The sequence below is a fragment of the Primulina huaijiensis genome, chromosome 13, assembly GCF_012295235.1.
Source record: "Primulina huaijiensis isolate GDHJ02 chromosome 13, ASM1229523v2, whole genome shotgun sequence".
Lineage (NCBI taxonomy): Eukaryota > Viridiplantae > Streptophyta > Magnoliopsida > Lamiales > Gesneriaceae > Primulina > Primulina huaijiensis.
The window spans coordinates 1,415,053-1,430,249 of NC_133318.1; the positions used below are offsets into that span (position 1 = coordinate 1,415,053).

The following is a 15,197-nucleotide window of genomic DNA, read 5'->3' on the forward strand; positions in this document are numbered from 1 at the left end:
ATTAAAGGTTGGGATAAAATATACTAAAATTCGTTAAGGAAATATTAATTTTGGTGATGTAAGGAAAACGAAAATCTTAGTTTAGTGATATACTGATTGAGAAAAACCAAAACCATAGTTTTGGTAATGTACTGTATAAGAAAAACTACAATCTTATAGTTTTGCTGATTTTATGGTGAAAAAACCAGAACACTTACTAAGAAGAAAATCCAGTAGACAGTCAAGATCATACATCAACAAACCTAGAATTCAGTAATTCAAAACCAAAAGCAGTATTCATCCTTCTAGTTTCTTATGGTAACATGTCAGACTAACATTAAATCATATAATTTTTAATAAGAGACTTTATTTGTACTATCTATCAGATGATGTCCTTATTTAATGTGTTCATTCTGTACAATAATACACTTCATTTAATGACATTAAATATACCGTCAAGATTTCAAATCCTTATAAGATTTCAAATACAGCACAAGCATGAAAGCCTTATAAGATTCAGAATATCATTTGTGTTATCTTTATTCCCACTCTTTCCTTGTTTTAATTACATGAAAGTGTGAAGCATTTGTAATATGAGGAAATGGTATTTCCCAGAATTTAATTTCATAAAGTGATTGCATTGCAATACTAAGAGTTTCCGTAGACATATGTAAGATCTGATGAAGTGGATTTGTACAAGTGTGTACCAATCAAAATCTTCTAATGATACCTTTTGAAAATAGAAAAAGATGATACATAGAAGGATTTTGTCCTTTAAATTCCAGAAAAAAGTCTTGGTACTACTTTCTTCCACTGCTTTTAGTTTCATTAAAATATTGTGGACTGATTATGCACTTCTCAAAGTAGTCTGTTGCACTTTCAAAGAACGAGACCGGCTTTTGACTTCTTAAAATATTTCAAAAGCACACTTTTCAGAAGCAAAAAAAAAAAAATTGAAGTGTTTATTCGTCCCTTTCCAAACACTTCATCGATCCTAACAAGTGATATCAGAAAAATATTTATCATTCTGAAACATCTACTCTAAAAATCTATAGCATTCTTAAACAAGATTCATATATTCTCAAAAGAAGACTTTGTTGATTAGAAAATCAGAATAATATATCATCTTACAGCAAAAGACAACGAAATAATGTAGCTAGTGGTCCCATTAAAATCATGAAAGTCAATCGCTATAACATAAGGTGATCCAAAAATACTAGAAAAATACAAAAGCGAGTGGACCCGTGAATTTATGTATATACAAAGGTTGTGTGATAGACTTTGCTAAAAATTTAACTTATTATAGTTTTTAAATTAAAAAAATGAGATTTTTATAATTATTAAATTTATTTTCTTTACTATTTTTAAAAAGATGTACATGTTTTTTTTTTAAAAATTATATTTATGGTCATGTAATCTGTACTTTTCCTCTATTGATTTTATTAACTATGAATTTGTATTTTTAGTCTTATAACGTACGTGTTTTTTTTTTTAATTTTTGATCTTGTTAAAGGTGAATTTTTATTTTAATCTTGTAACTTGTATGTAGTTTTCATTTTTGGTCATGTTAACGGTTATTTTTACCGGAGTCTGTTGAGTTTCCTGCCAAAAAATATTCTAAAAATACCATGACACATGTGCAAGTTTCCTTACAAAATCCATTTCCGCCACGTAAGAAATTTTCGGTAGACTCGACGAACTCCAGTAAAAAAAGACCCAAAAAAATGCAAATTACATGACTCTAAATTCCAATTCATCATTAACATTATCAAAAATAAAAAAATGTAAATTACGTAACTAAAAAATGTGAATTCATCATTAATAAGACTAAAAGTTGAAAAAATGTAAATTATATAACCAAAAATGAATTTTTTATATATATATTTAAGAGATGTACATGTTGATAAACTTAGTTTGGTTCATATTTTGGTTAAAAAAAACAAAAACGAACCACTCTGTATTTGATGACCTCTGATCATATATGTGGCACCATTTCCTTGAAAATAAAATGATTTAAACCGTTGACAATTGAAAATTGAAATCGAAAGTACATCATGATGATGATGATGATGATGATGATGATGATGATGATGATGATGATGATGATGATGATGATGATGATGATGATGATGATGATGATGGGTCTCTTGTGAGACGATCTCACGAATCTTTATCTGTGAGATGGGTCAACCATACCGATATTTACAATAAAAAATAATATTTTTAGCATAAAAAGTAATACTTTTCAATGGATGACCCAAATAAGAGATCCGTCTCACAAAAGACGACCCGTGAAACCGTCTCACACAAGTTTTTGTCTAATAATAATAATAATAATAATAATTTTAAAATATAGATGCCCTAATAAATAGAAAACACAACTTTCCAAGTGCAGGCACGTCAAAATTAAATATATAAACTAACATACAAAGAACCCCAATGCTACGCAATCTTTAAATTCAATAAAGTCGAACTTATTAATCCAGTCTTCTGTCGGTAATTTCTATCTTCATTAATTTATTTATTTTGCCTCCCGCATCCAATGACATTTGACTTCATAATTAAATTCTTGAGATTAGTAATTGTTACCCTTTTATTAGTATTTTTTTCTTTAAATAATACCAAGTTATGAAGTTTTGTATAAACCAAGTTTGTTTTCCCAATCCTAAATTAACCCCACCTATAGTTTTGACTAGTACGATGAGATATTGAATGATACATAATACATGATACATGATAAAAAGATGATAAATCAATATAAAATAAAATTCAAGGCTTGCGATTTCTGGAATTTTCAAACTCGGTTATAAAACAACTTACCCAACATAATTTATAACAACTAGTAAATTATTCACACACGTTGTGTGTGTGTAAAATTATAATTGTAATGCAATTTGAAGGGGTAGTATTGAAAATAAGTTGCAATGACAATATTGAGAAAAAAATGTTGGTGTAAGGACAATTTTGGAAAATAGGTGACATATTCTAAATATAATAGTATAGATAAACAACAACGAATCATACGACTGAGAATCATGTATATGATACCACTGTTGATATATTGTTTTCTCGCATTTAAGACACAACAAAAGTTTAAAATTTTTTATTTTTGACAATATAAATGTTATTGGTCTTCGTGTTATTTCTAAATCTATATATATATATATATATGATGTTTAGATGATTTACCTTGAGTGATCTAATCACTTTGCTCCAATTGTTCTGGTGTTTAGGTAGAGATAGCTCTTGTTATAAATATCCACGAACGATCCACCGGCTTCATTTGTCTTTAATAGTCCAAATCAAGTCCACGATTGAATATGATGCTCCTCATCAAGATTGCAATATAAATCTTGATGAAATTTGCGTTGAGAATGATTGGCCGGAAGGCGGCAGAACCACAGCAAGGCGGTGGCTACGCACGACTGAGCGATGGTGGTGATTGGCCGAGGGGTTCCTTCAAAAAGTGGTGGCCGAATTCTTGAAAAAAAAAAAGAGAGGGAAAATCGAGTCTAAATTGTCTTGATTTGTGTTATCTTGTAAGTTTTATCAATTGATGACATATATTTATTATCTCTCCATAATTGAATCATGATCCTACTAGAATACTCTAGGATGTTTCAATCTTTTCAAAATTCTCATGTAGTGTTTTCAAGTTTTGATAATACATTATATAATTAAATAAATATTAATTAGTTAATTCTATATCCTTTTAGAATAGTATTTGGGCATTTGACTTGGTTAATCAACATTTGACTAGATTTTCTATGTTATTAATTAAACATTTAGGATTGTGTATTCATTATAATCCCCGTCGATGATCAAATATCGCCAATATAAATAAGAGACAAAACTAGTTATTATAATTAAGAACAAAAATTTAGATGGTCAATTTTTTTTCAGTGATTCATTTTTTACGGCTGTATATTTTGGAACCTCTTCTTTAAATAGGCAGTTGCACTTTCTTCATAAAATTAGCAGTCAATCTAACTTCCAAATATGGAATCCACTTATAAACTCCTATATAAGCTATATATTTGATCTTCGTCAAACTTAATCATCAAATTCAACTCTTTGAATTTAACTATTACAACGGGAACACATAATTCAATACTTGTATGACAATCAATGGTTCAATGATATAGTCAGCCATGAGTTTACAACTCATGTGATTCGAAACAACACATGCCTCTTATATAGGCTTACCCTAATTAGCCACATTCTGTTCATCAACCTCTTGATCACAAAAGTTTCAGAAATCAAGTCTGATCTTATCCATCGGATAATGAAAAGAACGTCTAGTAACATCGTCCCGTGATCTTTTAGGTATAACTGATAGTTCTTTCAAGAATCAATACGTTAGGGTTATCATACAGTATAGTCCCTTCAACTCATATATCCTGATCGAATCTGCAACAATTGATATATAGAGTTTTGCATATGAATTCAATAACTATATGTTAAATTTTTGAGTAATTATAGTGTCATCGTGTGTGCAACTAAGAAAACATTTCCTCTGAAGCACAACTCATACTCTAGCTAAAGATTCCTTGTACGTTTAGTTAATTAGATCACATAAGATGTTCACACCCGTAGTTGCGGTTAGACATGCTTATCGGTTCCACCGGACCGGTTTCGGACCGGTTCCTACCGGTTCTCGGTCCGGTGAACTTGGAACCGGTCCGAACCGGTTCAGAACCGGTTCCGGTTCCAAGTTCAAATACTTGGAACCAATCCGATCCGAACCGGTTCAGAACCGGTTCCGGTTCCAAGTTCAAATACTTGGAACCAATCCGAACCAAGACCGGTTCGGCTTCTAATAAACCGGTTCCGGTTCGGTTCAAACCGGTTCCGAACTTTAATTTAATATATTTTACTATATAATTAAAATTAGTCATATTAATTGAGAATTTTTTATTTAGAATTTTGATTGCAAATAATTATGATTACATAAAAAAATTTTAACAGAATAACTTAAACATTTACTTTTACAATTGTTAATCTAAAATTCATCACGATTTATTAAAATATATTTAGAATATTCTGGATCTTCGTCGGAACTTGAGCTTTGGAATTCGTCGATCGCGCCAGAGGTCCTATTCTTTTTTTCTGCTGCAAACCAATCTTGTAGGCACGTTAGCATGGAAAGTGTTTCTGGCTTTAAATTAGTTCTTTGGTCACCAATGATTCTTCCACATACTGAAAATGCTGATTCGGAAGCTACACTTGAACTTTGAATGGGTAGGACATCTCTTGCAATTGCAGATAACACTGGATAAAGTTTAGAATTTACTTTCCACCAATCAAGAACATCGAAATTATCCGTAGTCTCAATATATTGACTTAGATAAATTTGGATCTCATTGTAATTGGTTGTTGTCACCGATTTTCCTTTGAACTTTTGTCGTTTCAAACTTTGAAAGAAGTTCAGTGCTCCACTTTTGCTCTTATATGTCGGCATCTCCTCCGACTGCGCACTCGGTTCATCACATTGTTCACTAGCATACAAATCAAACAATTCTTGGAGAGAATGCATGATTGACTTCTTTTGATCGTCAACATTCTTCCCAAGAAATTTAGCATAATATTCAAAGAACACGTCTAATCCTCCTTGATTTTGAGTAGGATCAAGTAATGTTGCTAAACCATGCACAATTGGGATAGTTTCCCAATATTTTAAAAATTTGTTTTCCATATTTGCAACAAAATCACGCATAATAGAATCATCGCGATATTCAATAAATTTATAAAACATATTGAAAAGCAAAGGTAGAAACATGGTTGAAGTAGGGTAGTTAATGCCAGAAAATTTTTCGGTTGCTTCTTTAAAAATTTCTAACAAAGAAACACATTTACTCAAAATATTCCAATCATCGTCTGTTAGCATTAAAGCTTGTGTTGTAATATTATTATAATACGGAGTAACTAAATCTTGAAAACGTAATAAAGTATGAAGCAAGTGATATAAAGAATTCCATCTAGTTTCAATAGGAAGAGGAAATTTTTTAAATTTAATTCCGGTTGATTCGACTAGTGCTTTCCAGTCACGTCCATATCTTCTTTCACGTAATAATTTCCCACATAATTTGAATTTTTCTATTACAGTGGACATTTGTTCATCACAAGCACATTTAACACATAAGTTGATAATATGACACGCACATCTAACATGAAGCAAATTACCTTCTAAAATTGGTTTTAGTGAATCTTTAAGATATTTAATTGCAAGAGTATTGGCACTCGCATTATCTAACGTTATCGACATTATTTTATTTTGTATGCCATAAATCTTAACAACATTTAAAACATATCTAGCTATAGTGTATGCGTTGTGAGACGATTCTAAATGATCTAGCGCTAAAATTCTTTTTTGCATAGTCCAAGTTTCGTCAATCCAATGACATGTAACAACAAGATATGATTCATATTTTAAATTAGTCCAAATATCAGTTGTCAAACTAACTCTACAAGAAATATTTGAAAGATGCGATTTTAGTGTTTCTTTATATTCTTTGTAAATATCAAAACAATATTTTTTAAGTGTGTGCCTAGAAATATTATGAAAACCAGGTTGAATAGTACTAGTAAATTCAACAAAACCTTCTTGTTCAGCTATTATAAAAGGTTGACAACATTTGGTAACAAACTTTACGATAGCTTTCCGAGAAATTTCTTTTGTAATTGTAAAAGCTTTACCACTAAAAGGATTAATTTGTTGTTGTATTGGTTCCCTACCAAATGGTTGTAGCGTATCAGGGTCAAGTTTATGTACCTTAACTAAATGTTTTTTCAAAGTACCGGTACCACCGGAACCACCACCCGTTTTGTAAGAATACCTCGTTTTACAAATTTTACAAACGGCAAAAGAGTTATTCGTACCTTGTTGTTCAATATCAAAGTGATCCCAAACTTTGCTTCGCTTTGCACGGGCTGTCGTCGTGCTCGTTGACATTGTGTTGCTTGCTCGAGTAGACGATGGCGTCCCTACATCTTTGTTGGGGAGTTCCATGGCTTCTTCATCCTCGTGACCAGGTTCAACTTCATCAAAGTCGGGAATGTAGCCAAAATGTTCACCAAAATCGGGAGCGTATTCGTCACGACCACCACGACGGTTTGAAGACGATGCCATTGAAATTCGAATATTTGTATGAGTAAATTGCGAAATATTAAATAAATAACAATAAAAATAATATGGATTATAGATAAAATTATAACACAATTATTGAATATATTTGGAGAAATGATAGCAAAGAAATATATTGATTGTAGAGAAATGAGAAGTTGAGAGAAAATTGATATGTGAAATATGAAAAATGACTTGTATTTATAGGTGATTTTGAGGGTTAAAAAATAAATATATATTTGCAATTTGACCCCCAAAATTGGGGGCCAAATTTAAAAAAAAAAATAAACCATTTCAGTAGCCGTTGAAAAACGGCTACTGAAATGGTGGCTGCTGCAAATGTGCAGCCTTGGGCCAACGGCTGCATTTGCAGCCGTTGGCCCAAGTGCCTTTTTCCATTTTTTTTTTTTAAAATTCGATTGTCGGATCCGGGTCCGGTTTCGGGTCGGTTCCGGGTACGTCCCGGAACCGGTTTGGAACCGGATCCGGAACCGGTTGAACCGGTTCAGAAAATACTGAACCGGTTCAACACACAAATTAATGGATTGTGTTTGGTTTCGGGTCCGATTCTCACATACCGGATCCGGTTCCGGGCTTATCGGACCGGTTCCGGCCCGAACCGGTCCGTTAAGCATGCCTAGTTGCGGTGAATCTCTGACTCCAATACATCAACTACTACGTATTTCGGAACTACACTCGACTTTGCCACCTGATGACTCTGTGGAGTCTATAAACGAATCAAAATGTAGTGCTAGTAAATAGGGCTTCCATGTTATCTCGGTCAATGAATTAATGATGTACAACCATAACCACTGAGTTATTCACTCGATAAGTGACTTAGAAAGTCCGAATGATGATTGTTCAGTGACTCGTCATATGATCACACATATTTATGAGTGGACATCTCCATGCACATACCAATTAAACTTTACGTTAACATCATATATACTAGTTTCGAGCTAGAGCGACTTATCCTTATTTTAGTCAGCTCAATTAACCAGATACAAAATTAGAATATACAACACACTTCTAATGAATTTCACGATACACATGACTTATGAACCTCATGATACTATAATATATTATATTAAGAATTCTATTTATACACATTGATTCATACAATTATAACAAAATAAAATCATAAAATATGATTAAAATAAAAATTATCAATAAAACACAAGTGGCCGACACCAAACGCATGATGAGGTCATTACAACAAAAAATATTGAAGTCTCCCTCCCATGATTAAACCGAACCTTGAAGAAGATATGAACACGTATGCGTTTACCTGTCATGTCCTCCCCACATTTCACGTCTGGTAATTGCCCACTGTATTATTGGTTATGTGCACATATAAAATTTGTTGTAAAATAGTCATAGATACAAGGACAAATGAAATATTTCGTAGTATAATATTTTAATTTTTTTTCCTATTGCACGTTGAATGTTTAAAAAATATAATTAATTTTATATATGTTTTAAATGAGTAAGTCTCTTATGAAACGATCTCACGAATCTTTATCTGTGAGACGGGTCAAGACTACCGATATTCATAATAAAAAGTAATACTCTCAATATAAAAAGTAATATTTTTTCATAAATGAAATAATATTTTTTTGTGTAAGAAACTCTCTCGATATAACATAGTCCAGGCCAAAACTTCAGGACCATTTCTATATGTTGAAAGGGTATTGCATTGTTTCTCCTAATTTCACATTATTTTGCCGGATGATTTTTACAATGAAAAGTTATTATTATTTTAAAAAAACCACATGATTGAGACAAAAGAAGCTAAAAGAAAGAATCATTGACCTTGATTGGGGGAATTATGATTGAATCCCCTTATTCAAACAATTTATCGTTTATTTTATTTTATTTTTTTTAACACTTGTCTCCCCAAATGTCTTTCTTTCAAGTTATCGACATCCTACCAATGTTCAAATGAATTCATTTTCTTTCGCTCATAGTTAATTTTCTGTCTGAATCATTTAATATTAAATTTGAGACTATGTATCAGTTTTGAATTAAATCTCAATAATAACAAACATCTCATCTAACTCAAAAATCAAGAAATCGTCTTCCGTCCCTCTCCGACCAAAAATATAATGGTGACCCGAACCAAAAATAGTTGTCAGTTATGAACTTTCCAATTAACAATGTGACATAATTGTTAGAGAAGCGGTGAGCAACCACCACTTACTCTAATAATTATATTTATTTTGATTTCATCAAAAAAAAAAATTATATTTATTTTGATAATAATATGTACTTGTAATTTCTACGAAGTATTCAGTTACAAATAATGCAACTGTCTAATATTAATTAGACAAAAATTTGTGTGAGACAGTCTCACATGTCGTATTTTGTGAGACGAATATCTTATTTGAGTCATACATGAAAAAATATTACTTTTTATGCTAAGAGTATTATTTTTTATTGTAAATATCGGTAGGATTGACCCGTCTCACAGATAAAGATTCATGAGACCGTCTCACAATAGACTTGCTCTACTAATTATCATCATCATCGTCGTCATCATCATTATGAGTTAAGATTCGTGATAAAGAGGGGGACTCTAAACTCTAAAGTGGGGATGATTGTCAACTAAAATTATGGATTAAAATTTTATATTAAAAAAATATATAAACAGTAATGATTAAAATCTAAAACTACGTATAACTTTTAACGTAATAACAATTTATCGATTTGTTTAAAAACTTTTAATTATATAAATTATTCATTTAAGTTTACAAAAAAATTTATCATAGTTCATAAAATAAAATGAATAAGTCTTTTTGTGTAACAGTCTCACTTATCTATAAATCTGAGATGGGTTGATTCGATCTACACATGTTGCGAAAAATAATAGTTTTGACGTAAAAAATAATATTTTTCGCTCAAATCAGAATATATTACACAATATTTTGTCATAACATAATAAACAAAAAAAATGATATTTTTAATGAATTGAACCAAGTCTAATAGAGTTACTCGTCACATAATTTGAGGAGTTTTTTTTTTGTGAAATATAATAAATTTTACTGGTCCGTAAATGCAATTAATTATAAAATTAAAATAAATTAATTTGAAAAAGTTTGTTACAAATTATCGAAAATTTGCTAGAATGCGACACAACCAAGATTTTTTTTTAGTGAAAATGAGATTAATGGTAGGGGTGTCAAAATACAACACGACACGACCCAACACGAAAAAAATCAGGTTCGGGTTGGGGTTTTTCGGGTTCGGGTTCGGGTTAGTGCTGGGTTACACGGGTTTCGGACCCAAATTTTTTTTTTTGAAAAATATTACCTATATTTTTATATATTGTATGTTTGAACAAAATTTATTGTATATATATGAGATAAATTTTCATCATTTAATATTTATTTTGTATATTTTTTTAACAATTATTTATTTGATTTAGTAAATATACTTTTAATTTTCTACAATTAAACTTTCAGATTTAAATCGAAAATTTTGTTATTATGTGTTTAAATTAAAATATTATTATTTTTTATTTTTTCGAATTTTTTTCATTAATTTTTTTAAAAAAAAGTAAAAAAAATTCGGGTTAAACGGATTGAGTCGGGTTAGTGTTCGAGTTGGTTCGGGTTCGGGTTGAAATTTTTTTTTCGCGAATTGACCGAAATCCGACCCATTCGACATGATTGACACCCTAATTAATGGAAATCATACCAAATTAGGAAATATCATAGAGATCCGGGGCCGTGAAAGAATAATAATAATAATACTGCTGTGCATAAAACAGTACATTTTCTCGGAGTTCTGTCCAACGCTCTCACGTCTGCACAGGCTAATAATTGGATCGCATTCCGTTTCTTGACCTGACAAAACCGTTCTAGTAATTTCCCACTCTGCAAAGTTTTATTTTTGAAGGGTAATTTTTGGAGGTTATAATTTTCTTGATTTTGTCTAGGAAATGGTTTTGCGGGTTTTCTATGTTATGGTTTGCTTTTGGAGCTTGCAAAATGATGAGGGACTTCCTGCTTTGTTTTGTGTTTCAGGTGAAAGAAAATGGCTCAGATATTACTTCATGGGACTCTCCATGTTACGATCTATGAAGTGGATAGTCTGGGAAGTGGAAAGGGTGGTAATATTTTCAGCAAGGTATAAAATCATCGTTTTTCATTTGTTTTAAAGCTTTGACCTTTTCGTTGGATTTCGCTGTTTTTACATTTTTTTCAAGAGGGTTGGCTCTGTTCTTGTAAAGATTTGACTTTTGATTCATGTAAGTTTAGTTGTACGTCATTTGCTAGTGGAATTCGTGAGATGGAGATTGGATCTTGGGAAGCATTTGTTAGTTTGATTTGACGCACTCAGGATCTATAAAATTTTGATCATCTTGGGTGTGGTATGGTTATGTTTGAATTTTATTGACTTTTCTTGAACTCAATATCCATGATTGGTCAAGCTGTCACAACTGCCAAGTTCTTGAGCTCTCGTCGCTCCAAAGCTTGCTATGGTCTCTAATCGTTCTCTATGGTTGTATGGTTGATGCAAAATTGAATTTTTCGGACGATCTATTGCCCGATGCTTGTGGTGGAGATGACGATCTACCATTTTCACCGGTTAACTCTTTTTCATTAGCTGAAACAGTTTTTCATTATGCAATCAGCTAAAAGGAATTTGCATTCGCATTGGTGGAAATTCCACATCTCTATCCTGTTTAGAAAGTCTTAGGTAATGATGATGCTTTAGCTCAATTCAACTTGTCCGATCAATCTGTGTTTGATCTTATCGAATACTTTGTTGGTCAGATTTGCTTAAGAGTATTCCTTGAACTGTATTATTGAAAGTTCTGCTGTTTGTCTTTTTCCGAGTCTTTCCGTAGCAATCATTGTTCTTACTGCAATTGTTCGAGGACTTCATAGAGCTTGCAGATTATAAAGGCATCACTTTGTCACACCTAGCAGAAGCGTGCACCCCTTCTCAATGCTCTTTATGGATATGGGCAGGGAACATACATCTTCGTTATTGCAACTCGAGCACCTGAATTTCTGAATTTATTTTATACAGGATGGTTGTTAATTCTTAATGACCCGAAGAATCTCTATCTTACTGAAACTCTGTCTTTCTTAATTTCTTTATGAAATAAACTGGGACATGGTCTTTCTCAACTCAGCAACACAACTGGTACTTATGAACAAAGATGTGTAATCAATATAAGTTAAGTGCCTGGATATCATGATTAACAAATAGTGAACTATTGCCTGATCTGACAATCAATTTGGAATAATATCAGCTGTGGGCCTGACTGATGTTGCAATAGTTATAATGCTAATTTAATGAAGATACTAATATTTTCATTATATTTTTCCTGAGTTGCTTTTTACCGTATAGATCGGTGTGTTGATTATTTGTGAATGTTGATGTTTCTCATTGGTTAATATTTTTATCAGCTTAAGGAAAGCTTTGAAGAAACAATTGGTATCGGCAAAGGAACTCAAAAAATTTATACAACTATTGATTTAGAAAAAGCTAGAGTTGGGAGAACGAGAATTCTTGAGAACGAACCTAGCAACCCTAGGTGGTACGAATCTTTTCATATTTACTGTGCACATATGGCATCAAATGTGATATTCACTGTCAAAGATGACAATCCCATTGGTGCCACTTTAATTGGAAGAGCTTATGTACCTGTTCCTGAGCTTTTGGAAGGAGAAGAAGTGGATAGGTGGTGTGAGATATTGGACGATGACAAGAATCCTATAAGTGAAGGTTCTAAGCTCCATGTAAAGTTGCAGTATTTTGATGTGACTCGAGATCGTAATTGGGCTCGTGGAATTAAAAGCTCCAAGTATCCTGGGGTTCCTTATACTTTCTTCGCTCAGAGAAAAGGTTGTCGGGTTTCTTTGTACCAGGACGCTCATGTGCCAGACCAATTTGTTCCAAAGATCCCTCTATCTGGGGGAAAGTATTACGAGCCCCACAGATGCTGGGAAGATGTTTTTGATGCGATTACCAATGCAAAACATTTGATTTACATCACTGGATGGTCAGTCTACACGGAAATAGCATTGATACGAGACTCTAGGAGGCAGAAGGAAGGAGGTGATACGACTCTGGGTGAGCTGCTTAAGAGGAAAGCAAGTGAAGGCCTGAAGGTTATTATGCTTGTTTGGGATGATAGAACTTCTGTCGGTCTTCTGAAAAGGGACGGGTTGATGGCTACTCATGATGAGGAAACCGAACATTACTTCCAAGGGACGGAAGTTCATTGTGTGTTGTGCCCTCGTAATCCAGATGATGGTGGAAGCTTTGTTCAAGATTTGCAAATTTCTACCATGTTCACTCATCATCAGAAGATTGTTGTGGTGGATAGTAGTTTGCCTAATGGAGATTCGGAGAGGAGGAGAATTGTGAGTTTTGTTGGGGGTATTGATCTTTGTGATGGGAGATACGACACTCCCTTCCACACACTTTTCAGGACTCTGGACACCGCCCATCACGATGATTTTCATCAGCCTAATTTCACTGGAGCTGTAATCACGAAAGGTGGACCAAGGGAGCCTTGGCATGATATTCATTCTCGGTTGGAAGGGCCAATTGCGTGGGATGTTCTCTTTAATTTTGAACAGAGATGGAAGAAGCAAGGAGGGAAGGATATATTACTCAACTTGAGAGATCTGGAGGATGTTATTATTCCTCCATCACCAGCTACATACACCGATGATCGTGAGACGTGGAATGTTCAATTGTTCAGATCTATTGATGGTGGGGCGGCCTTTGGATTCCCTGAAACACCAGAAGATGCGGCCAAAGCGGGTCTCGTTAGTGGGAAAGATAATATAATTGACAGGAGCATTCAAGATGCATATATTCATTCCATACGTCGGGCCAAAGATTTTATTTACATCGAAAATCAGTATTTTCTTGGAGGCTGTTTCGGCTGGGATTCCCATGATATTAAGGTCGAAGATATTGGAGCTCTGCATCTCATTCCTAAGGAACTTTCTTTGAAGATTGTTAGTAAGATCGAGGCTGGAGAAAGGTTCGCCGTATACGTTGTCGTCCCTATGTGGCCTGAAGGTATCCCGGAGAGTGCATCTGTTCAGGCTATCTTAGATTGGCAGAGGAGAACAATGGAGATGATGTATAAAGACGTCATTCAAGCCCTTCAAGCTAAAGGCATTGAGGAGGACCCTCGAAATTACCTAACGTTCTTCTGCCTTGGTAATAGAGAGGTCAAGAAAAGTGGCGAATATGAGCCTTCTGAACAACCGGAAGCTGATTCAAATTATCTCAAAGCGCAGGAAGCTCGCCGTTTTATGATATACGTACATGCCAAGATGATGATAGGTTTGCATGAATTCCCATGTGGCGTTTGAATCTCTCCATAAACTGATTCTTGAAGGTTTTTGATAATCTTTTTCTCTTGCAGTTGATGACGAGTACATAATAATTGGATCAGCCAACATCAACCAAAGATCAATGGACGGTGCTAGGGATTCAGAGATAGCGATGGGAGCCTACCAACCCTATCATTTAGCTAACAGGCAGCCGGCAAGAGGCCAAATCCATGGTTTCCGTATGTCATTATGGTACGAGCATTTGGGATTGCTGGACGAGACGTTTCTTCATCCAGGAAGCGAGGAATGTGCTGTGAAAGTGAATGAGATAGCTGACAAGTATTGGAGTCTCTACTCGTCTGAAGAGCTTGAAAAGGATCTTCCTGGTCACTTGCTCCGCTACCCCATCGGGATCACCAGTGAAGGAGATATCACAGAGCTTCCTGGAACCGAATTCTTCCCTGATACCAAAGCACGCGTCCTTGGTACAAAGTCTGATTACCTCCCACCTATCCTTACCACCTAAGATGTGCAATGCCATGCATATATTTTGTTATCATAACAAGTGAGGAACTTTTATTTATTGCGAATAAATAGCGTTCTTTTTCGTAATCTGCGGATATCGTGCTTTAATTCCGCAGGGACGTTGTGCTGATTTAGCAGTTCGAGGAGTTGTTTAACTGTTTCTGATCTTTATAGGCTTGCGAATGAACCGATTTGTGTTGAACAGCCAGTTTCCAGTATTTGCAACCTGGAGTTTTTTTTTTTTTTTTTTTTTAAATTTT

General features: G+C 33.6%; 1 protein-coding gene across 1 annotated transcript; it reads left to right on the top strand.

Moving 5' to 3' along the window:
- Positions 1-10,815: 10,815 nt before the first annotated feature.
- On the top strand, positions 10,816-15,179 carry LOC140991035 (phospholipase D alpha 1-like). The gene is made up of 4 exons (XM_073460940.1): positions 10,816-10,964; positions 11,128-11,230; positions 12,523-14,422; positions 14,505-15,179. The coding sequence occupies exons 2-4, from the start codon at positions 11,138-11,140 to the stop codon at positions 14,936-14,938; spliced, it is 2,427 nt and encodes an 808-aa protein (XP_073317041.1). The 5' UTR covers positions 10,816-10,964; positions 11,128-11,137; the 3' UTR covers positions 14,939-15,179.
- The last annotated feature ends 18 nt before the right edge of the window (positions 15,180-15,197 follow it).

What these genes read in the sequence shown, in the direction of transcription:
- LOC140991035 (XM_073460940.1), top strand. Translation starts at nt 11,138, where the DNA reads ATGGCTCAGATATTACTTCATGGGACTCTCCATGTTACGATCTATGAA. An exon ending in GTGGTAATATTTTCAGCAAG is followed by an intron (nt 11,231 to 12,522) that starts GTATAAAATCAT and finishes TATTTTTATCAG; the next exon opens with CTTAAGGAAAGCTTTGAAGA. An exon ending in ACATGCCAAGATGATGATAG is followed by an intron (nt 14,423 to 14,504) that starts GTTTGCATGAAT and finishes TTTCTCTTGCAG; the next exon opens with TTGATGACGAGTACATAATA.